We start from the raw sequence: 22,645 nt of genomic DNA on the forward strand, positions 1-22,645 counted from the left end.
CCTGTGTGTGGAATGCCTGCGTGACAGGAGCTGCAGGGCCCCGGAGGGGGTTGGAGTCAGCCCAGGGGTGAAAGGCGACATCTGTTGCCCGGGGAAGGGGAGGAAGAAGCGCCTGATAGTGCTGGGCTGTGTCTGCCTGACCACCGTGCTGGCTAACTCCCCTGCCGCACCACTGTCACCTCTGGCCCTGAAGCTGACAGGAAGAAGAACACCAGAAACATTCCAGAGCTAAGGGCCCCTTGCACAAAGGACTTCAAAGGCGTTCAGGGGTATAAGGGAAGGACCCCTTACTACAGTAGATTAGATTCTAAAATTCTACAAGCAAGAAGGAACCTCTGCTGGAAGAAAGACTGCTGGAGAACTGAAGGAAGATTGCCTTGCTGTGTGCTCTAAGGGCTGACCTGTTCTACTGTCTAACTGGAAGCTGAGGAGGAGAAAGGGACTTTGCTGTGTGCTGTGACCCTGCCTACTTGAAACTGCCAAGACTCTGCTGTGTGCTGTGTCTTTACTGAATCTCCAAGGGCCTGAGAAGAGCTGGCCTCCTGATGGGAACCCAGGGTTAAAGGTTCCTAAAGCTTTGCCCAGAATTACTGCAAGATCGTGCTGTCGTGGACCTGGAGCGTGTGGTGCTCGATTGCTGAGTGTGGGAAGGGATCGTGGTGCTCATCGGCACATTCCCGGCGAGGGTCGGAGGTCTGTGGTGCCTCCCCTCGCAGAATCCACTCCAGAGCGGTTGTGAGGCTATGAGGGCGGTCTGGCCGTGACCGGGCCCTCTGAAATCACCTGCCGCCTGATCACCGCCGCTGCCCGGGGCCTGAAAACCTCTATGTGAAGCGCCATCCTGATCGGAGCTGAAACGGCGAAGAACGAAGCCGCCGCGCTCCCATTGGTGGAGGGAGCCGAGCCCCCTCACTAACGCCGCGACGTGATTGGCCCGTGCGGCGCAGCGTCATCAGCGTGGTGGGCCGTGATTGGCCGAAGTAGCGGAGCGTCATCGCCTGACTGTCCCGGGAGCCGCTCTGTCATTGGCTGACTCCCGGGTACTGAAGGGGCTCGACCGGAGGGCCGCAACCTGATTGGCCCGCAGCGTGGAGCAGCCTGGAAGCCGCCGAGGGAATCGCGACCTGATTACCCCCGCAGCGAGGAGCCGACCGCCGGAGCAGCTGGCTGACCCGTCCTCGCCGAGGGAGTGAGTCCGCGTGAGTTCCTTACCCCGGGCCTGTCATCCCCCGAGGTGTGCTGCATCCCCCGCTGCTCGTTGGATTGTCGAGAGCGGGCGGGAGAGCACCAGGGGACCGGCCGGGGCAAGGGCGAGTGTGCGCTTCTAGGCGCGAGGCGCCTGAGACCATCCGGCGCACGCGGAAGCCCCCACACAGCGGAAAAGAAGTCCCCAGGATACCGGGTGAGACGCGCTTGAAGCGCTTGGGGTCCCTGAGGCCAGGGGACCATTGTGGCATATTTTTAACGCTGGCATAGTTTTGACTGCTCATTTTTGAAGAGCGGACTGAATAGAGATCAGGGGCCATAGTTTTAGCCCCCCTGATTTGAGAGACTTGAGACTGTTTTGCTTTACTGCCTATTTACAAGAACCAATAAGAATGAAGTGCAACCTGTAAGATAAAATGCTAAGTGGTCTACAGAAGTGATTATCCTGCAACTGCTTCATTTACATGCTGAAACTAGATAAAGTTATATATTTTTATAAAAATATACTTACCTGTGTGGTCTCAGTTTGTGGTGGATTGGGGATTATTGTGGTGTACAGTGCAATTATTCTACACATTGCCTTGGGGATAAGCCTGCCTGCTCGCGCCAAGCTACCTAGAGGGAGAGCGGAGGTTATCTACGGTGTGTATTCCTTCACCCTGACTAGAAGCAAGGGTCCCTATTTAGTCTAAGGTACTTACCTCTGCCAACTAGAGACCCCCAGTTCTAACAAGTTTGATAGGGCATGTATGCTGTAACTCCCTAAACAGCCCTTGAAGTCCCTTCTCTTGCCAAGTAAGATGGTGATTTTAGCACCACAAACCCTTTGTTGATACCTTTTGCAGGGGTAAAAATGAGTGCTTTCTTCTGCAGCTCTTTCTTCCCATTTTTCAAAAAAACCTAAAATGATCTGCTTTTTGGCCAATTTCTCAGTCTCCTCCAGGGGAATCCACAATCCCTGGGTACCTTTAGATTCCTCAGGATGTTGGCAATCAAGGATGTAAATTTGGTGTGAATATCTGATGTGGACAAAAAGCTACAAAGGTGGGGGGGGAGGCCTAGCAGCAAAGTGGTTAAGCTTAAATGGTAGAGTAACTTTGGGCACTGAGAAGTTTCGGTTGGGATATGGTGTTCTGTTCTGAGTCTGCACCTAGGGAATTTGTCTCATTCTTAACAAGACCTAAAATAATATAGAGCTTCACTGCAGTACTGCATCTACTCAAACCTATTGTCACACTGTCCTGAAATGAGTTTACGAAATACTGATATCCGCTTTCTTGGGCATGGAATACTATTAGCTTAGAAAATGTTTTGCAAAGCAACACGATAACGTCATTATTTATTTATTATGGGTTCATGTAAGAGAACAGATTAAACATTTTACATGCGTAGCTTTAATTAATAATATGGGTTTAAGGAGTAGAAATTTACAAATACAATTATGAAACAGTACAATATGCTTTGTTGGTAGTAACTATATATATATATATATATATATATATATATATATATATATATATATATATATGTAATAAAAACATAAGCTTGTGGTTGTTATACAGAGCATAGTAAAACAGGTAGATATTCTGGGGTGGCATGTGCCTAGCGGTTCTTAACCTGTTTTTATTCCTTTCAGAAAGTCCTCAGTGTAGAACAATTTTAACGGATGTCACAGTTTTGTCATATGCAAGTAGTTCAGAAGTAGGTAAACTGTCAAAACATTTTTGAAGGAAGAAAAGCTGGGAGCGAATCTGATGTCTTGTGGGATACTTTCTATCTGATATGTGCATGAACAAAGAATAGATATATCAAAGTTGATTTTTTGCTTTTTCCATGAGGTTTTCAGGTGCAGCGCAGCATTGCTTTCCAGAACGTTGCACCCCGCTAGGAAAGCTGATATATTATCTAATTTCTTGACGTGTTCAGATTTGCTGCTTCATAAGTGATGCAAGACGTTCTGACAGTTCAACATATTTCAGGGATTGTAGATCGGGGTAATGTGGTCCTATTTCTCGATATCTGATCCAATTTTTGCTGATGCATTTATTATTGAATTTAGAGATGCAAGACAAGTGGATGATAGCTAGATGAGGATAGACATCGTACCGGCATGAGAAGACACATGAAATCATCTTTCGGTTGGAAAAGCTTGGTAGTTCAGAGCAGTCTCATTGATAGGATGCATTACTCTGGGGCAGATCCCGAGTTCGGACGGACTCTGGTCCGTCCTACATCGGTCAGGAGCCGAAACCGACCAACCTGCTGTAGTCGGTTACAGCCCTGCTAGTACAATGGGACCGAACAGGGTTCGGTCGCACTTGTATACTTCACAATGCAAGCATGCATTCTGAGCGGAATGCATGTTTGCATTGTGAAAAGCAGGGGTGCAGACAGTTCATCCCTGCACCCTGTGGCCGGCACCCTAAGGTGCCTGCACCAGTGCAGGGATTCACAGAGGAGCACCATCGGTGCCCCCATGCCGCCATTTGGCGGCCTCGCACCCATGGGGGCCCTACTGGGGGGCCCCAAAGACAGTAACCCCTCAACTGCCTTTTCGTGCCAGAAAAACCGGCATGAAATTGGCAGTGAAAAACTGCCATTGTACTCCCTTGGTCGCAAAGAGGCGGCCGGGGGAGTACTGAGGGATTTGCGGACAGCGGACGGGCTCTCCGAGCTTGTCGTCCGCAATCCAGAAATCCGAGTCGGATTCCTTTCCGACGAGCCCATCAGAATGGCTCGGTCGGAAAGGAATCGGGGCGACACGTTCCGGTTCGGTCGGAAGGGCTCCGACCATGGTTCGGAGCCCTTCCGACCGATATCGGAATCGGCCCCTCTGTGTTTAAATTGGGGTGTGCCATTTGATGACATTGTTTCCCCTCTTCTGAGTACAGGATCTTGTTTATTAAGGATATCAGGTTCTTTTAAAATCCTGAAATAAACTGCAGTGATATGACCTTTTGCCAGACAGTGCGCAAAGTACAGCAATACAAATACGAAGGACTCTAGATAATTGTACAGTTATTCAGTTATTAATTGAGAATGACTGCATTTATCTGTGAGAAATACAGTTGGCTATTTGAAGTTCTCGCCGAAGCTGCCACAACCTTCTTCAAACCTCTTTGCTGAAAGTTTAAGAACGTCTTCAGGCAGCGTCCCCACTCCACTGCGAGATCGCACGTTCTGCCTCGATGAGTTCATGTCACATTAAGGAAAAGTATAAAAGAGGATGCCGGAGGTATGTCTGAGCCAAGCACCTGTGGTGTCATTTGCTCGCCACCTTCTGCAAACTTCGCAGCCAGCCTCTTCAATCAGCATCCTCGCAACAGCGTGTGAAATCATTTTTCCATACGGAAGGTCAGCGTCGTCCCCGCCATTTTGCGTTTGTAATCCTCGTTAAAGGCCTTATTCTGTGACACAGTGAAATGATTTTTCCAGTCTCCAATTTCTCCTAAGAACAGCAGAAAAGTGAGATATTACACCTGAATTTAATCAGTCACCAGTTTGTAAACTGTGAGTGGGGTATCTTAAATGAGCTGTCTTCAGTCTGAGCTCTGTTGACATGTTTACATGGTAAGCTGTGCCAGAGGGGTTCTTAAATAGCCTACAAGCGTTGGTGATTTCAATGGCTTTAAGCAACAGTGGGTGATCATGAGTGAACTTTCAGAAGGGTCTGTAGTTTTTTGATACAGATGAGAACTGCATAGGTATTAGTAATGGTGGATGTTTTTGGTTTTCCTTCGGCAGGAAGGCGTTTTGTGCATTAGGTATAAAAAAGGATTATGTTATTGAAGATGTTGGACATGCACTTGTGTTCTTAAAATAGTTTGTAAAGGTTTTCACACAGAAAAAGGTTTTCGATTGGGTATTGCTGATGTAATGGGAGGTGCTGTTGATATCAATGGTGAATTGCTAACAGCAGGTGTTGGGGGTTGAGTTAAAGAGTGATGATGTGTGCAACATTCTGAGATTCAGATCTCAGAATAATGAACATGTTGCCACAGCATGCCTCCACCTTTTTAAAAGGCGTACATTCTGAATGTCCTCAGTTTGCTTCACAGTGTGCACCAAGCATTGCCTTTCCAAAAATTGTATGAGAAAGCACTCACAGGGTGTGCAATAATGCACTAGTTTAAAACCTTATCAAGGTGGCCAAGAGTTTGCACCTGAATCCTGATTTGCAGGCAATTCATACTGAGTTGCTAAGACATTATGGGTCTCTGTGTAACCTTTCCTGACCTGTTGCATCAAAAGTGTTTGGGAGAGAGAGTGAACTCTGTTTATTTAGACCATAGTCTTTAAACTCTACGGATCTTATAAATACATAAAACCATACAAAACAAAACATCAAAAGAAGAAAGTTCATTAGCATTAAAAATCGCACAGTAACCTTGCTGCCAGCTTGCTTGATGCATATATATTAAAACCATGTCCACTATCACCCCTAGCAGCGGCTACATTTTTAATTTTATATACTCAAATAAATAGATTAAAACAGTATAAAACATGATTAAACAATTATACCAATAGACCCTAAGTTTCAAAAGGTACTTTACCCCCATTGTTTCTCCTTAGCAGCAGAAATTTAAAACCATTTGGACTTTAACTATCTTTAGACTTGAGTATCTATATACCGAGTAAAGGGTTTAAGGCTAACTAAATCACTGTCCTTACTTAATTTTTTCCCTTGCGAAACTAATTATACCTTTCATATAATTTCCTAGTGCAATAGCAATATCCAGACATGTCATTTCATTTCATTTCAGTATTTGATTTTATTTGCTTTTAAAATGATGCAAACAGCAGAAAGTCATCTCATAGCTTAAATAAGCAATCATCATCATCATAAACTTTATTCAGCTTTTGAAATAAAAACCATAAAAGTTACACTTAAAACAGTACGAACAGATATAAAAAGGAACGTGGTGCCCCCAATCAATTAATGTAAACAGTTAGCAGAGAGGATATAATATCTCACAAATGTAAAAAGTAAACAGAATAAAAAAGGATCTAACAGCAAAATGGTCATAAAGTTCTAATCACAGCTCGATCTGAGCCTAACTGCCGCCTTTAAAAAACTAAGGACATACCATAATGTGGACCCTGAAAGTAACGCTAAAAATGTAAAAGCGGGACGTACCTGATTAAAATGTAGGGATTTTAAAAGTGGGATTATAACAGTCTTTCTCGGTACCTCATGTAAAATGCAAAACATTACAAAATGGATGTTACACCCTCGGGGGTGGGCAAGGAGAAGATAAAATAAATCAAAACCGAAACTTGTCAACAAAAATTGATCATACGTGTTAGGGAGCCCAAGGAGGTATGGTTCTGTTGATTGTTCTGTTTTTAAGATAATGTATCTCTGTACCCTGGGCTTCATTAGTTCTGACTCCTCCTGATTTACTGCCTGCAAGCTAAAAAATTGCTCCTTAGCCCAGCCCGATCTTTCCTGGTGATGTTTCCGGGTTACTATAGAGTTCCACCCTCTCCAGGGTCCTAACCCACCCCAATATATTTTAACCAGGGGATACAGTGTGCATGATCGAGAGCCATGCAGTCCCTTATGATATCTTTGTGTAACAAGGTCCCTTTATTCACCCACACTTTAAGCCAGTAGAGTAGAGGGTGAGACGACAATAAGTCTGACAAGTAGGGCATACCCAATTCTTTGTGTGCTAAAAAGGTAGGGATTCCCTGAGGCACACATAGGAGTTGTCTTCAAAAAATCGATTTTCGATTCTTTGTAACTCCTTGGCCTTGGAGTAACCCCAGATGTTGCTACCATATGAAACCTGCGCTAGGCACTTGGCTCTATATATATCTAGTATTGCACCTATTGCTTTTCTACCCTACCGGGAGGTAAAGTTAAGAATTGCCACATTGGCTCTTAAAAAGTCCCCATTCTTCTTTCTTCTTAGGGGGCCCCGGTTTAGTTTTACCTCCAACATGACCCCAAATAGGAAAAAGCCCCTGTTTCGGGAACCGATGTAGACCGCACCTTAAAATTAAAGGACTTCCCTGTAGCGGGACTCACCTTCATCACGTAGGATTTGGAGTTGTTGACTAACAAGTACCGGTCCTCCATAAATTTCACAAAGGAATCGAGGAGGGTTTGTAGTCCTCTTGCTTTCCTAGACATGAGGACAGCATCATTTTGCGTCCAATAGTAGAGAGGAGGGGATAGGGGAGAGGAGTTGGCCTAACGGCTAGGGTGGTCGACCTCAAATCTGGGTAACTGGGGTAAAGTCTCGGCAATGACGCTGAATATCCTGTGATTCTGGGCAAATCACTTAATCTCCGGGTGCCTAACAAAAATGAATGTGTGTCCTCATGTACCGTAACTGGTGCTATGTAAATCGCTCTGATACCCTATTCAGGTCAAGTTTACGCTATATAAAACTCTGTAAAAATAAATAAATAAATAGTACCGGCAGGCCACACCAACCCACATGTGGGGCATCTACCTGGGTAACAGCCAAGGCCTTCTCCAAATCATTAATATAAAGATTAAATCAAAAAGTGGCCAAGATGCAACCCTGGCGCAACCCTGGCACACCCCTCTCTGAGTAGGGAATTGCTGAGTAACCTGACCCTCTTTCATAAATCGTACCACAGCTATAGTGTCCCAGTGTAGCTCTCGGAGGAAGAGGATGATCTCTTTGTCCACATCCATGCACTGTAAACCCTCCCATAACTTATTTCGGTTGACACAGTCAAATGCGGATGACAAGTCCATATATGTGAGTATATCCTGCTTGAACGAGCAACTGTGTATTTACTGATAGTCAAATACAAGTTCAGGCATTGGTCGATTGTGGATATCCCTGGGCGAAAGCCACATTGTATATCTGTCAAGATATTGTTTGCATAAGCAAATGTGGACAACCTTTCCGACAGTACCTGTCCCAGCACTTTGACAGATTAATCCAAAAAGGATATGGGCCTGGCGAATAACGTGCTATCCCTATTTCCTTTCTTAAAACCAGAACTATGGTCGATAGTGACCAGGTGCTAGGCAATTCCTTGCTAATACCAGCATTTATAACCGTAGTGAGGATTGGCACCCATAGTTGAGATTTAGATAAAAAAAAGGTCCGGAGGGATGCCCTCAGGGTCAGGTGCTGTGTTCTTGGACAGCCCCGATATGCCTTTACTAACTTTCTCGGCTGTAATAAGGAGGGACGATTTTCCTCCCATTCCAGGTTGTCCTATATCTGCTTGCTGGCAGAACATTCCCTCAAAGTGACATACCCAATCCTCTTCTGTAATATGGCATTTAGGGGCTCAGAGTTTTCCCCTGACAGAAAGGGGCAGTTGACAATGCTCCAAAACTGGGTACTATTTTTATGGTCAATCAATCCATCAATAACATTTGTAAAGCGCGCTACTCACCACCTAGGGTCTCAAGGCGTTGGGGTGGGGGCTGCTACTGCTCGAAAAGCCAGGTCTTGAGTTGCTTCCTGAAGGAGAGATGGTCCTGGGTGAGTCGTAGGTGGGTGGGGAAGGTGTTCCAGGTCTTGGTCGACAGGTAGGTGAAGGATCTTCCTCCGGTGGTGGTTCTGCGGATCCGTGGGACGGTGGCGAGGGCGAGGCTGGCGGAGCGGAGCTGGCGGGTTGGTGTGTAGAATGTGAGGCGGTTGTTGAGGTATTCGGGGCCCAAGTCGTGGAGAGCCTTGTGTGCGTGGGTGAGGAGTCTGAACGTGATTCTCTTGCTGACGGGGAGCCAGTGCAGGTCCCTAAGGTGGGAGGAGATGTGGCGGGGGATGTCCAGGACGAGTCGTGCTGAGGCGTTCTGGATGCGCTGGAGTCTTTTCTGTAGTTTGGCAGTGGTCCCAGCAGAGAGGGCGTTCCCGTGGTCCAGACGGCTGCTGACGAGGGCCTGGTGACCGTCTTCCTGGTTGCAGTGGGGATCCAGCGGAAGATCTTACGGAGCATGCGGAAGGTGTTGAAGCAGGAGTTAACTTGCCTGGTCATCGTGAAGGAGGAGTCAAGGATGAAGCCCAGGTTGTGTGCGTGGTCCGTGGGCTTGGGAGGGGAGCCCAGAGCAGGGGGCCACCAGGAGTCGTCCCAGGCGGAGATGGATGGGCCGAGGATGAGGACTTCCGTCTTGTCTGGCTTGGCTTTGGCGGAGGCGGGGTCGTTGGTGAGGGAGAGGATCAGTTGGGTATCGTCGGCGTAGGAGATGATGTTGAGGTTGTGCTTGCGTGCGATGGCTGCGAGGGGGCTCATGTAGACATTGAAGAAGGTGGGGCTGAGCAAGGTGCCTTGAGGTACGCCGCAGATGATCTTGGAGGCTTCTGCGAGGAAGGGGCGGGAGTTGCACTCTTTGGGTTCTGTTGGAGAGGAAGGAGGTGATCCATTCCAGGGCCTTTCCTTGGATCCCGGCGTGGCGGAGCCGGGTTGTCAGGGTGCGGTGGCAGACTGTGTCGAACTCAGCCGAAAGGTCGAGCAGGATGAGGGCGGCCTCGGTTCTGATGTCATCGGTGGCTGCGATGAGGGCGGTCTCGGTTCTGTGGTTCGCTCGGAATCCGGACTGTGATGGTTCGAGGGAGCCGTTCGTCTCGAGGAAGGCTGTCAGCTGTTTGTTGACAGTTTTCTCGATGACTTTTGCGGGGAAGGGGAGGAGCGAGATGGGGGGGAAGTTCTTGAGGTCTGAGGGTTCTGCGGTTGGTTTCTTCAGGAGGGCGCTGATCTCTGCGTGCTTCCAGCTCTCTGGGAAGGTGGCGGATTCGAAGGAGTTGTTGATGATGTCCCGAAGTTTGGGTGCGATGATGGAGTCGGCTTTGTTGAAGATGTGGTGTGGGCAGGGATCGGCTGGGGACCCCGAGTGGATGGTGTTCATCGTGTGGGTGGTGTCTTCCGTGCTGACCGGAGTCCAGGCGCGCAGGGTGGTGGTGGGGAGCGTAGGTTCGGCGGCGCGGTACGAGTTCTGGGCACCAAAGCTGTTGTGTATGTCGACAATCTTACTGTGAAAGAAGGTGGCGAGACAGTTGCAGAGGTCTTGTGAAGGCGTGATGTCGTTGTTGCTGACGTTGGGTTTGGAGAGCTCTTTTACGATCTTGAAGAGTTCCTTGCTGTTATGGGTGGTGGGTGTTGTTGTCCAGTCGTTCTCCAAAGGATGACCTTTTGGTGGCGCGGATCAGCTGGTGGTGTTTGCGGGTGGCGTTCTTGAGAGCGGTCATGTTTTCCGTTGACTGGTTGTGGCGCCAGGCTTTCTCGAGGTCACTGCAGGACTTCTTGGAGTCTTTGAGATCGTTGGTGAACCATGCGGCTTTCCTGCTGTCCAGGTTGCTAGGAGGGTTTTTTAGTGCAGCATGGGCATCAGCGCAGTCGGTGATCCACTGTGTGAGGTCGCGGGCTCCTTCGTTGGGGTCCGTGGTGTTGGTGGGAGGGTTATGGCTCAAGGAGGTGGTGAGTCGGTTGGTGGTGATCTTGCTCCAGCATCTACGGGGGGTTAGACGCGGGCGGTGGTGGGTCGTTGTTTTCCTGAAGTTGAAGTGTACGCAGCTGTGGTCGATCCAGTGGAGCTCGGTGGTGTGGCTGAAGGCGATGTGGTTGCTGGAGGAGAAAACGGGGTCGAGCGTGTGTCCGGCGTAATGGGTGGGGGTGTTGACCAGTTGCTTGAATCCGAGGTTGGCGAGGTTGTCTAGAAGGGTGGTGGTGTTGTTGTCCTTGTCGTTCTCCAGGCAGAAGTTGATGTCTCCTAGGAGGAGCGGGCTGATGAAGTCTGCGATGGCTTTGCTGAAGTGTGAGCGTGATCCCGGGGGTCTGTAGATGAGGGTTCCCTGAGGGTGGTCTTCGGGTCGATGTGGATCTGGAAGCGAAGGTGCTCTGCGGCGGTGAGGGTGTCGTGGGTGTTGGTCGTGATGCAGATGGTGTTTCTGTAGGCGATGGCGATGCCTCCACCGGTCTGGTTGATGCGGTCCCTCCAGATGATCTTGTAGACGTCCGGGATGGCAATGGCAATGTCGGGGGCTGAGGTGGGGTTCATCCAGGTTTCCGTGAAGAAGGCGACATCTGGTGCTGTTTTGTCCAGGAGGTCCCAGAGTTCGACGGCGTGTTTACTTACGGAGCGGGTGTTGAGCAGGGTGCACTTGAGGTGGTTGTTGTTGGTGGCTGTTCTGGCTGGCTCGGTGCAGGACCGAGTGCAGGTGAAGTTGCAGGCGTGGCAGGTGAAGGCTCCGTGGGTGCCTTTCGGGGTGGCTTGATAGCAGGCTGGCTGTCGGCCGGTGTTGAGTACGAGGAGGGTGGCGGCATCGTATCTCCGTCGGGTTGGCTGGCTCCTGCGAGGTCCAGGGGTTCCGGCGCTGGGCGCCGTTCAGGCGTGGACAGTCGTAGACGGGCTTGCCTTTGGCGCACCATCGGCGCGCCCGCTGCGCGTGGCCGCTGTGCGTACGCGCTGTCCCCGCCATTTATGGCGAAGTGGGTGACAGGCCTCATTAAGTTTACTCCAAGCCTTCTCTTTGAGCTCATTCTTCCGCCTTGCTATTTAAATTTTGTATGTCCCTCGACTCACCCTTATCACAGTGGGATTCCTTGGAAGGGTACTCAGGCCCGCCCTCTGATTCCTAGCTGCCCTTGAGCAGCCATAATCAAACCAGCTCCTGGCATGTCCTTTCCGGAGCTTGGGTGGAGCCTCAAGAAGGAGCCCAATTGTACCTGAGATGGTCGAGAATGCCTCCAACGCGGCATCTGCCTCCCCAAGTCCAGTTGTACAAATGTCAATTTCCCTCTTGCATTTTACCATAAGGATCTCATAAAAAAAAATCTGGGGATATATGCACCCACCTCAGCCTTCTGCCCTGATCTGCTACCCTTGGTGATCCACTAGGGACAACAATGGGGGATTTCCCTACCTTGGGCCAGGTGGTCAAGATACACAGGGGGTTATGATCACTATGAATACTATCCTACACTGGAATTGAAAAAAGGGGCTAGAAACAAAGATATAATCTATTAGAGTTGAGCACCCACTTCCTGTGAAAGTCATGAGAAAGTACTTCCTACTGTGGGCCACCCTGGTCCTTGACATAGTTAAGTCAAACTCATCAGCTAGTACATTGAGACTTTCTCCCTGGGCAGTGTGTTCAACAATCAATATATAATTGTTCCTCTGCACTGTACCCCAGCTACCTCGAGCGATTGCCAGTGACTAGACAAATTGAAAGCATTCCTCCCTTCACCTTATGTGTCTTTGATGTTCCATACTAAGTGGGACGGGGATACCCTGACATGGGTCCCTTGTTTACTGTGGCATGGGAACCAAGCTGTACCTAGCTGGTGAGCCCATATCAGTGTAAAACTGGTCCTGGGTTGCTTGTGTACTGGTTTAGGCAGGACCTGGCCTTGCAGCTTGGGCTGGACTGTTTCCATGAGGAGCAGGGTCAAGTCTGATTTGCATATAGCTTAGTTCAAAGTGAAATGGCATGGTGTGCAAAAGAATGATGGGTTGGAATGCTACCCCGAGCAATTGCCAGTGGTTAGATAAAATGCAAGCATTCCTCCCATCACCTTTTGTGTATTTAACTTGCCTATTGCAAAACACATTATTTAAAAGCAGTGTCAACCAAACAACAAAATAAACATAAATGGAAAATAGGGCAGATGAAAGTTGTATAACAGAAACTTCGGTGCACTTTTTTCCTAACTTGCTGCCTTTTCAAATGCGCCATTTGCTAGTTTCACCAGGTATTTATATGTGTAAAAGAATATAATGTCAGTTAAAAATGCATGGGTTTCTTCAAACCTGCCTCGGATGTACCATATTTACTTTAAGGTTCATGGAATGACTGCTCTCCTTTTCATAAGCTCCCCTTTTGAGATGTCATCTATGCTCCCCAAAACATATATTCTGCCAGCCTAAACTGAAGATTGAAGGGGCTGAATATAATGGTGATGAACCCACCACGGGCAGGCTGCAGGTGGCGGATTCACTGCCATTGTAAGGCCAATTACTGCCCCACAGATTAGGATTGTGGGCAGTGTGCCTGGCAGGCATAAAGTCTGTCCGCACGGGTCCGAGAGAGGCAATTGTTAAGATTGCCTGTCGGACCCGCCCGCATTCTCAGAATGGTAGCGGTGCCTAGCAGGATTAGGATGCTGGATCCCCACCAGCCTTTCCATGGCGGTTCCCCGAGGTGGCAATCGCATCTTAATTTCATAGGTGGGCAGTCCCCCTCCACAACACAATGGCGGACGGACTTCAGTCGGTGTAATGAGCCACAAAGCCATTTACAGCCATATCAATGGGTACGGCCCAGGAACATGAAAAACCAAGTATTCACCAGGTTTTAAACTGATCTCAGTTTCTGCTCACAATATAGTGCTGCATTTACCCTTGCTGCTGGTAGGAACACCCGCTCAACTTAACTAAGGCTTTACTGAGTAAGGAGCACATGATGTAGTGCAGATTTGTGGTTAGTGGAGGTATTATATGTGGTGCTCGCATTTGACAATATTTCTTACTTCTCTTCATTTAAAAAGAAAGCACTATATGCTCCTCTAAAACTGTTGTTGTGGACATTCCTTTGCACCTTTATACTTACCTTTACGCATGAAGGTCCCAATGCCTTTGTTTAACAGAGCATCCGGGTAGGTGCTGTAGTTGGTCATGGGGTTTTCTTTCATTGCCTTGAATGAGGTGTAATGGACAATATTCTCCAGCACGTCAGGAGACAGGTCAACCTCCAGGAACTCCATCACCTTCTGAATTTCACGTGCTGGATTCTGAAACATGAAAGAGGGAGAAAATACTCCACTGAAAGTAGTAACTATAGATATTTTCCACTAATAGCATGTCTGGCACATAATTATGTACACTTAAAGGTTAGTGTTTTTGTTTCCCCCTGCCTTGGGTATTATTGAAGTCTTTTGGCACTCCTAACTGCAGAAAATTAGCCTGAGTGAGCAATACAATGGTACTCTAGGAAATTATAGTAAGTTTTAAGTAGAATGTTTAACTGAGATACAAGAATAAAGGCCAATTTCATCATCATCATCAGAAAAGTTTTTTTCATCAACACAATGTCATAAAACCAGAGGTCATAAAAATAAATACAATGAACATCAAAAAATACTACATCAAACCTATTATGAAAAAACATAGGCAATCAATTTGTTTACTAATATTGTCTTACAAAGATTGCATTTTTTTTTTAAAACAGCATAAATAGTTACGCCAGGGTTGTGTACTAGCTGCTTTGTTGATTATTCTCTGCACCAATTTTCAGCCATCTGTCATTTACAGAAGGAAAGACTAGGGGGCTGATTACGATGGCGGGGTGGATCGCCACCGCCGGCCCGGTAGTGGTGATCTGCCCGCCATCAAAAGATGATTTACCCAACGCCATATTAGGATGGCGGTGGGAATCACTATTGTTCGCAAGCAGTTGTAAGGCAGTCCTTTTCTGCCTGCCTTGCGGAACCCGGAACCAGGCAATCATTGGGGAGTACCCACTCCATTTCCCTGCACAAGGTGGCAGGCACTGAGCGGTGCTGCCATGTTGTGCAGGGAAATGCACAACATGGGCATTTCACATTGTGGCGGGTGCTGCAGCCAGCAGCACCCTCCATGATGTTAAATCGCCAGATGCGACTGCCGCGGTGGTGGTCGCATCATAATTAGGGTGACGGGACCACCGCATGGCAGGCGGCCGATCCCGTTACCACTAGGGTGGCAGGCGGACTTAAGTCTGCCTGCCATCCTAATGCTCCCCCTAGGACTTAAAACTAAGACCAAAGAAAACATGAACCCCCAGCAACTCTTGGCAGAGATATGATCCCAAATGGTATTCTGTCATTTACCGTGCAAATCATTTCAGTCAGAGCTAACTGAATTGCGTGACAATGGAGAATCAAATTATGAGCCAGGGTTAACTTAATTATAAGGGCATAAAAGGCAAATTATTCGATTTAACGCAGCACAATCTGTTGCAGTATTGCTTCGTTATTTCATGAATATACTACTCATTATGAATGTCTTAATTAATGCTTAATTATGAAACAATGCTGCATAATTTGCACGAATCCAGTGGCCCTGGCTATAGTCCATGTAATATTACAGACTATGTGCAAAGTTATCCTAAAAGTCACTAAGATTTGGCTATCTTAAAGTCTCTTTCATTTACTATAGACTTTGGTTCCCACAATCTAATCAACAACAGACAGACACTCCACTACCATATACTCACCTGGGGCCATAAACACACACACACACACACAATTAAATACACCGCTGGAGTCAAAGTTTATATAAAGTTCTATATTTTTCCTACAATAATCAGGATTAGTTATTTGGCACCTCTGTTAATCTTAAACTAACCCTTTCACTGATCAAGTAGTTCTTTCCTGTGGTCGATGGACCATTAGTTGAACTAGTTGATGGTGACAATGTACATAACTCTAACTTTTCAATATTTAAAGTAAACTAATCACAGACTCAGGAAGGTTTAAATTCTTTGTCTAAATTTTCAAGCGCATGTGAACCATCTCAAATACACAGTGCATTCACCATCATTCTTAGGAGAGAAATTTCAATTAAATCATCAAACAAATATGACACAGACTTTCTCAATGAACAATGTCTAAGGAAAAAAAGGAGAGGATAGAGAGAAAAGAACATCTGCAAATAATGTGAAATTATAATTAGCAAGAATGGTGTGAAGACCAACCCCCTGGCCAAAGGGCTGGTAAGGGTCCTCTGGGAAAGGTCAGGAAACAAAGACTTCAGGACAGGACTCAGGACAGGATAGTTGACCTTCTTGAATACCGACGATTTTGCCGCACCCCTCTCTGACACTCTCTTCCTCCTCGAGATTCTTCTGCGATCTTCTGATCTAACCCAATTAAATTAGGATAGAAAGTTCTGCATTTGGCTCTTCATCAGCATCTCACAGCATCTCTCCTAGCAACAGCATTCAAAGCACATATCTAGTTCAGCAAATCTTCATCACGACCCTCAGCATCTCTGCATCGACAACTCACAGCATCTGGACTAACTAACTAACTGAAGCTATCTTCAATTATACCTTTTGTTCTTCATGTTCCTCCTCTCATTTCGGAAAAAATTAAAGACTCTTTTGTTTAATTGATCCTTCTGCACTGTCTGTTCTGTTTGGGCTTTTTGCTTGCTTTCTTCTCTTGTCTGTCCCTGGCGCCGGGAAACCCATTGAGGGTAGCTGTGCGCAATACAAGTTTAGATAAATAAAAAAATAAAAATAAATTTTCCACCCACTAATGTTTCAATATCGTAAAAATACTGGATCTAATTGGTTAGGCAAGGGGAAGATCATCACACCATGCTTTTCAGTTGAACTATTGTTCGCAAACCCATCCCCTTCATTTTTTATTCAAAATTTCAGTTCACACTCGCATTCATATTTTATTTGCAACACTTTTTATAAAATCTGATTGTGAGTCAACTTCGTTGAACTCTTCACCATCCATTCCCAGGGTACAACACTTGCGACCTTGGCTCCCGTTCAATATGTTAAGTCATCATTCCGGGTTAACTTTTTGTGGACATGCGCAGTCTTTCCTTTACTCAGCTAACTTCAGTTATACAAGAGAGGCCAAATTGCGCACTAGTGATAAAGTCAGAAAGACAAGTATTAATTTCACAGACAAAATGGTTTCACTGTATACCACCCGTCTCTACTCTATACCCCTTTACTTATTAATACTTTGCCCGCATTAGCATTAGTAAAATAGCTCGCTTTTGTTTCAGCCAAGCAGATGACATGTACAGGAGTCTTCAAGACTCCATTTTAGTGCCTTCTGCTCTTGCGCAAGAATTTCCCTCCAAGCGATAGCTCATCATACTGAGTAGATGCAGTTGACGCATGCGCAATAAAGATTTCACGTTTAGAGTGGTTTTAGTCCTTCGTTCGTGTTATCCACATTAGTAAACAGATAAGCAAGCTTCACTAACCCGTGTATTCATGTGGTGCGCATTAGTTTTACACAAAACACTTTTAATACCTTGTTCGTAAGTTAAAGGAGCTGATTGCTTCAGAGCAAGTCTCTTTTTTATGAGTCCTTGCTCCATCACATGTGTTCAGATGTCTGTAGTTTAAAACTAGACTGTATGAATTATCAGGTTTTACTATGGGAAACAAAGAATTATTCATTGAAGAGGTGCAAGTTTCAATTACACCCTGGTATTCAAGTTGATCTAAGATCTCCCTGACCTGTTTTTTAACTTTTTGTTTCATTGGGGTAAACAGGGGTTTTTACTCACGGTAGAAGAGGAGTAATTCTGAAACTCAAGAGTAAGTTGCAATTTACCCTTTGTTTAGTGGCACACACAGAATAGCAAATGTTTTTATGTTGTTACTAACAGATTTTATTTCAAGAAAAGTAAAGAAATACGTTTTCGTATTACCTTGTGAAGGTAGGGTCAGCAGCCGGAGTTGTACTGACGTCACAGAGAGCCGCGCTGGGATTTGTGGAAACAGTGGGCGTGAGACAGAAGCAGATTGTAAAGGAGGGGTCAGTAGTAAGGAGTAATACTGACGTCACAAAAAGGCTGCGCTGACATTGGTCAGACCGCGAGCCTGAGCCTTAGTCTGATTGGTTGATAGATAGAAGCCGCTCTAGGATTGATCGACAAAAAATTGTATGTTGAGTCCTAATTTGACTGCGGGTATGAGTCGTGCTGATATAGGACACGACCAGTGCTTAATTTGTGCCGGTGCTTTCCGGTGCTTAGCACCGGCACCTAATTATCAGGGCCGGGTCTACAGTACACATGCTGACGCTGGTGTAGGTAATTGATTTCAATACAGGTAATTATGACTTGCTTTGCTATCGCTACGGGACTTGGCAGTGGCACAGACAGTGAGTGACAGTGTTACTGTTGAACAAACTCTCCAGTGTTACTTCTCATCCGACTCCGGAGACACTGTAGTCACTTCACTTCTTCAGTACTGCACACTTCTTGAAGACGATGTTCTCTCTTCTTTCTGACCTCACTGACTGGCTGCTCTCTCGCGGCTCTCAGTGTTTCAGTGTCACGGCTGGCGCCTGCCCAGTGGGCAGGACACTGTTGGGCAGGGCTGGATTTTGGTTCTCGGGGGCTGGGGCTGTGCGTGGCTTTGAATACGGAGGAGGAGGATTGAATGCACAACCACAATCGCGCATTCACCTCAGTGCCACGCTCCAGCATACCCGCACCACGGCTGCACCTAGTCATCGTGGTGGTGATTGTGGTTCGTTCAACGCAATGGCCGGGCGTTCACTCACTGGCTCAATTAACCCGGCCGGACGACGTTGTGAGCCTTGAGTTAGCCAGGGTCTGGCAACAGCTGCACCAGGTGAGACAGGGCCTCCTGACAGGCCTAAGGCAAGCCATAATCAATCAGACAGACACAGACAGTTAGCTGCGCAACAGCCGGTAGTGCACAGAGAGAGTCCCAGCCAATCCCGAGTCCCACGGCCACCCATGTCCACTCAACAGGTCCCTGGCGTCACTGTCCCCGGCGCCCTGTCAGCCTATCCACGGTCCCAGCCATCCCCATCACCATCTGATCCATCCAGTCCACTCAGTTCCAGCCAACCCAGTTCGCAAAGTGTTTTGCGGGCGCGCCTCTGAGCCAGTCTGTCTCTAGGCACTGTACAGTAAATCCTTGGTAATCCGGGTAGGATGCGCTTCTTCTGGGTGCTGCTCATTTCCACGCACGTTTGTACAGAACAGTGTTGAGTGAGTGACAAGTAAGCATATGCTCACGGAGCAGTGTTGTGCTTTAAAAGTTTTCTCACACACTCAAAGATTATTTTATTTGCACAGTGCATTAATGTAAGGCTCGCCTTCATACGTTGTGCACTTGTGTTTCCTTGTCACTAATTTAACAATGTCCTTTACAAATGTGCGAGAATACTGATAGCACCAGAAAGCTAAGCAAATTTACGCGGTTAGCCATGGATTTACAGCGCCTAGGCTCAGCCTGACCTGTGCCCTGCCATGTGGGAGCTTTCGGTCCTATGCAGTGGCATGGGTGCAAGATGTGATTGCAGGCAGGGACACTGACAAAATTGTAAAAAAAAGGTTCTGTGTGTTTTATTTCAGTCAAAATATCGACACATACGTAGAATGAAAGCACACAAGGCCTCTCTGGAAGTAAAACAGTATATTAATCTTATTTCCATTTGGTTAATAACTCCATCTATTATGGTTGAATTCGTGGCTCCCCCTTATATTTTAGTGAGCTTTGTGGCAATGAATGATTCTCAGTGGAAATTGTGGAGCCCAAACCATCTTTGGCGGCACTGTAAAAAAAGCAAGAGTCCATCAAAGTCAGGGATATTTAGCCTTCGAAAATGAAGGTTAAGTTCCTCAAAAATGGAAAAATTCCCTGTCTTTTCCTTAAAGAATCAGGGACCCACCTAGCTATCTGTGGTGCGGCCGGATGAAGTTATTGAAAAGGCGCCCGCTCAGATTTTCTTTTTTTTTAATGCAGCGCGACTGTGGCCTTGTTAGTTCCGTGTTTACATTACATTTACAAGGGAAATGGACCAAGAGGAAAAATTAAAAATAGAGAATAGAAAAGACAAAGGAAAATGAGGGGGTGAAATAGAGAAACGAGAGGAGGAGCGAAATAAGTGACTGAATGGAAAAAGGAGATACTGGGTGGGAGGGATCAGAAGTAAGATAAGGACGAGGAAAATGGGCAAAGAACGACCAAGAGAATGAGTCCAGAAATAAGGATGTCATATTAAACGGAGATGAATGAGAACCTAGTAAGAGAGAGAGGAGGGAAGTGAGAGACGGAAAAAGAGGATAGGATGGAGAGAGTGAAAAGGGGGAAGAAGCTGAGAGGGTGGAGGTATAAAGATAGGCCGGAGAGAGGAAAAGATGGGTAAAATGAGGACCTTGACTATCAGTAAGCAGAGACACATCTGCTACATAACGTAACATGTGTATTTGTAAAGCGCATGCTCACCCAAGGGAATCTTGGAGCTGAATAACGTTTATTGTTACCAACTCAATGGTACTCATTTTATCGACCTTGGAAGGATGAAAGGAGTGGGGTTTGAAGCTGTGGCCGTGTGGTTGAACACAGGCCCCTATAGTGGGTGCATTAGTCCACTAAGCCACCAGACCCGGCATTACTAGTGCACAGACAACTGGTCTAGGTGTGAGGGGCCCACTGCATATCAACTATGGCTGGTAGTTTTTTTTATATCAAGCCGGCATCGGCAAGGGGTCCATTTTCTTACCTGCATTATATCCGGACAACATATTCTGTTACCATACCATAGTGGTCAGCTTCCTACTACGAACTTGCCGGATGGCAGGCATGGACCCTTATTGAGATTTTAAACTCCCCTCCAAGAAACTCTCCCAGATAAAGCAATTTAGCATTATGCCCTCTGTAAAGCAGTTGCCCCTCTATTCCATTCCTGATCCCAAACAAATAAATGAAATCTTATAGCCATAAGTCAATAAATAAGACACAGTCACATAACAGAGAAAAGGCCAGCACACACTGTGCCTAACGCATCTTCACAGACTGATTCAGACCATGGTCTTTCTGTAAGGGAAAGGAAATCACAATACCTAATAGAAAGACACTTGGGACTGATGATGACATCACAAGGTCATACCAAGGACAAAATGTTGGTGATAAAATGGCCACTAACAGAGTATCACATCTGTCCGGTGCTGGAGATAGCTGGGAGCAGGAAGAGGCATTCATGCTTTGGCACAGCTTCAAACGTATAGACACTACTAGTGGCTAAACGCTTGAAGCAGTGCCAAAGCTATACGTTTTAAAGTAATGCAGGTGGTCCAATTCTTACAAGTGCAGGTAATGTGAATAATAAAATATGATACACATATGGACAAAACCCGAACTCCAACTCAATGTAATGGTCACCGTCTTACTCTGTGGCTCATTTGCTAAGTTTGTCCTTAGTGTGATGTTTGCATTTTTCTCAATGTTATGACATCTTCAGTGATGTAACATTGAGGGCAGCACCAACACTCTGAAAATTGTTCCAGCTCCAATGGCTTGGGTGCCTTTCTTTGACATTTCCATGCTTTCTGGCCTGGCCCGGGTACCTTTTTGTGACGTTTCTATGCTTTCTGGCCTGGGTGCCTTTGTGTGAGGTGTCCATGCTTTCTGGTCTGGCTGGGTGCCTTTGTGTGGCATTTCTGTGATTACTGGCCTGGGTGCCTTTGTGTGACATTTCCATGATTTCTGGCCTGGGTGCCTTTGGGTGACGTTTCCATACCTTCTGGCCTGGCTGGGTGCCTTTGTGTGACATTTCTATGCTTTCTGGCCTGGGTGCCTTTGTGTGACATTCCTATGCTTTTTGGCCTGGGTGCCTTTGTGCGACGTTTCCATGATTTCTGGCCTGGGTGCCTTTGTGTGACATTTCCATACTTTCTGGCCTGGCTGGGTGCCTTTGTGAGACATTTCTATGCTTACTTGTCTGGGTGCCTTTGTGTGACGTTTCCATGATTTCTGGCCTGACGCGTTAGTGTGACGTTTCCATGTTTCCTTGTCTGAGTACTTATGAGTGTCAGAGTGTGAGATTTCCATGCTTTCTGGCCTGGGTGCTTATGTCAGGTCATCATTAATATGTAATGGAAAATGTGTTGTGCCCCATTTTGGTTTTTCTTTTTGCAAAATGTTTTTGAGGGGAGAATTCCCTCATGCAAACACCTCTGGTAGTTGTTAAGCTTGCTGCTCTTGCTTGCTATGCACCGTATGGGGGCTGGTGAAACAAAACTTGCCAGGGCTGGTTTGGATTCCCAGTCAAGCCCTGAGTGTCAATTAATTAATAATTTTTGTGAATCAGTGTGCAACTAACTCTACACTGCTACCTCACCCTGTTTTTGTTGTAATCCCGGAAGCCAAAGCTGAAAATTGAGGCAAACTTTAAAGTCTTTGTAACTCTTTCGAGTGAGCGCTGCAGGGCAGGCAGGGGTATGAATTGGAAAAGGCCTGAATTTGGGTGGGCAAAGTAGGAGGAGGATCCATTTGGATTGTACTTGTAGTCAGTCATGGATGGTAATATATGTGCAGATGCAGAAATGTCTTTGGTGCAAACTGCTATATGTGGAGATGCAGAAATGTCTTTGGTGCAAACTGCAAATAAATATTAATTGTACATGTTACTTAGATGAATTGACATCACACTTCAGATCTCTAGCATGTTTTCTTTTACTTTGCTTTCCTAGAATGTCACACACTGGACAGAAGAAAATTGCAAGCTACTTCACAAAATTTAAGCCCAAAGATGATGAGGAGCCTGCAAGCAAACTTGCTAGAAAAGACCATGCACTTCCAGTGGATGAAGGGAACAAGGAAGATGATGAAGTGCGAGAGAAGGCACTAGATGAGAGTAACACCACTACTAGCTGCAGCGTTATCACCCCTACAGAAGAAAAGACACAATATAGTCCTCTTAGAGATTAGCAGCATCATGCTGTGGA

The 22,645-nt window shown here is 46.4% G+C and overlaps 1 protein-coding gene across 3 annotated transcripts in view; it reads right to left on the reverse strand.

Annotated features, from left to right (window-relative positions):
• Positions 1–2,676: 2,676 nt before the first annotated feature.
• Positions 2,677–22,645, reverse strand: part of LOC147705738 (sulfotransferase 1C1-like) — a 293,598-nt gene continuing 273,629 nt past the window's right edge. For all 3 annotated transcript variants that reach the window (XM_086932185.1, XM_086932187.1, XM_086932186.1), the window contains 2 exons: positions 13,752–13,932; positions 2,677–4,654 (listed from right to left, as the gene is read on the reverse strand). In XM_086932185.1, the coding sequence (XP_086788311.1) occupies positions 4,542–4,654; positions 13,752–13,932 (294 nt within the window). In that variant the 3' untranslated portion in view covers positions 2,677–4,541. The remainder of the gene's footprint in view (positions 4,655–13,751; positions 13,933–22,645) is intronic.

Source organism: Lissotriton vulgaris, chromosome 7 (genome assembly GCF_964263255.1).
Source record: "Lissotriton vulgaris chromosome 7, aLisVul1.2, whole genome shotgun sequence".
Taxonomy (NCBI): Eukaryota; Metazoa; Chordata; class Amphibia; order Caudata; family Salamandridae; genus Lissotriton; species Lissotriton vulgaris.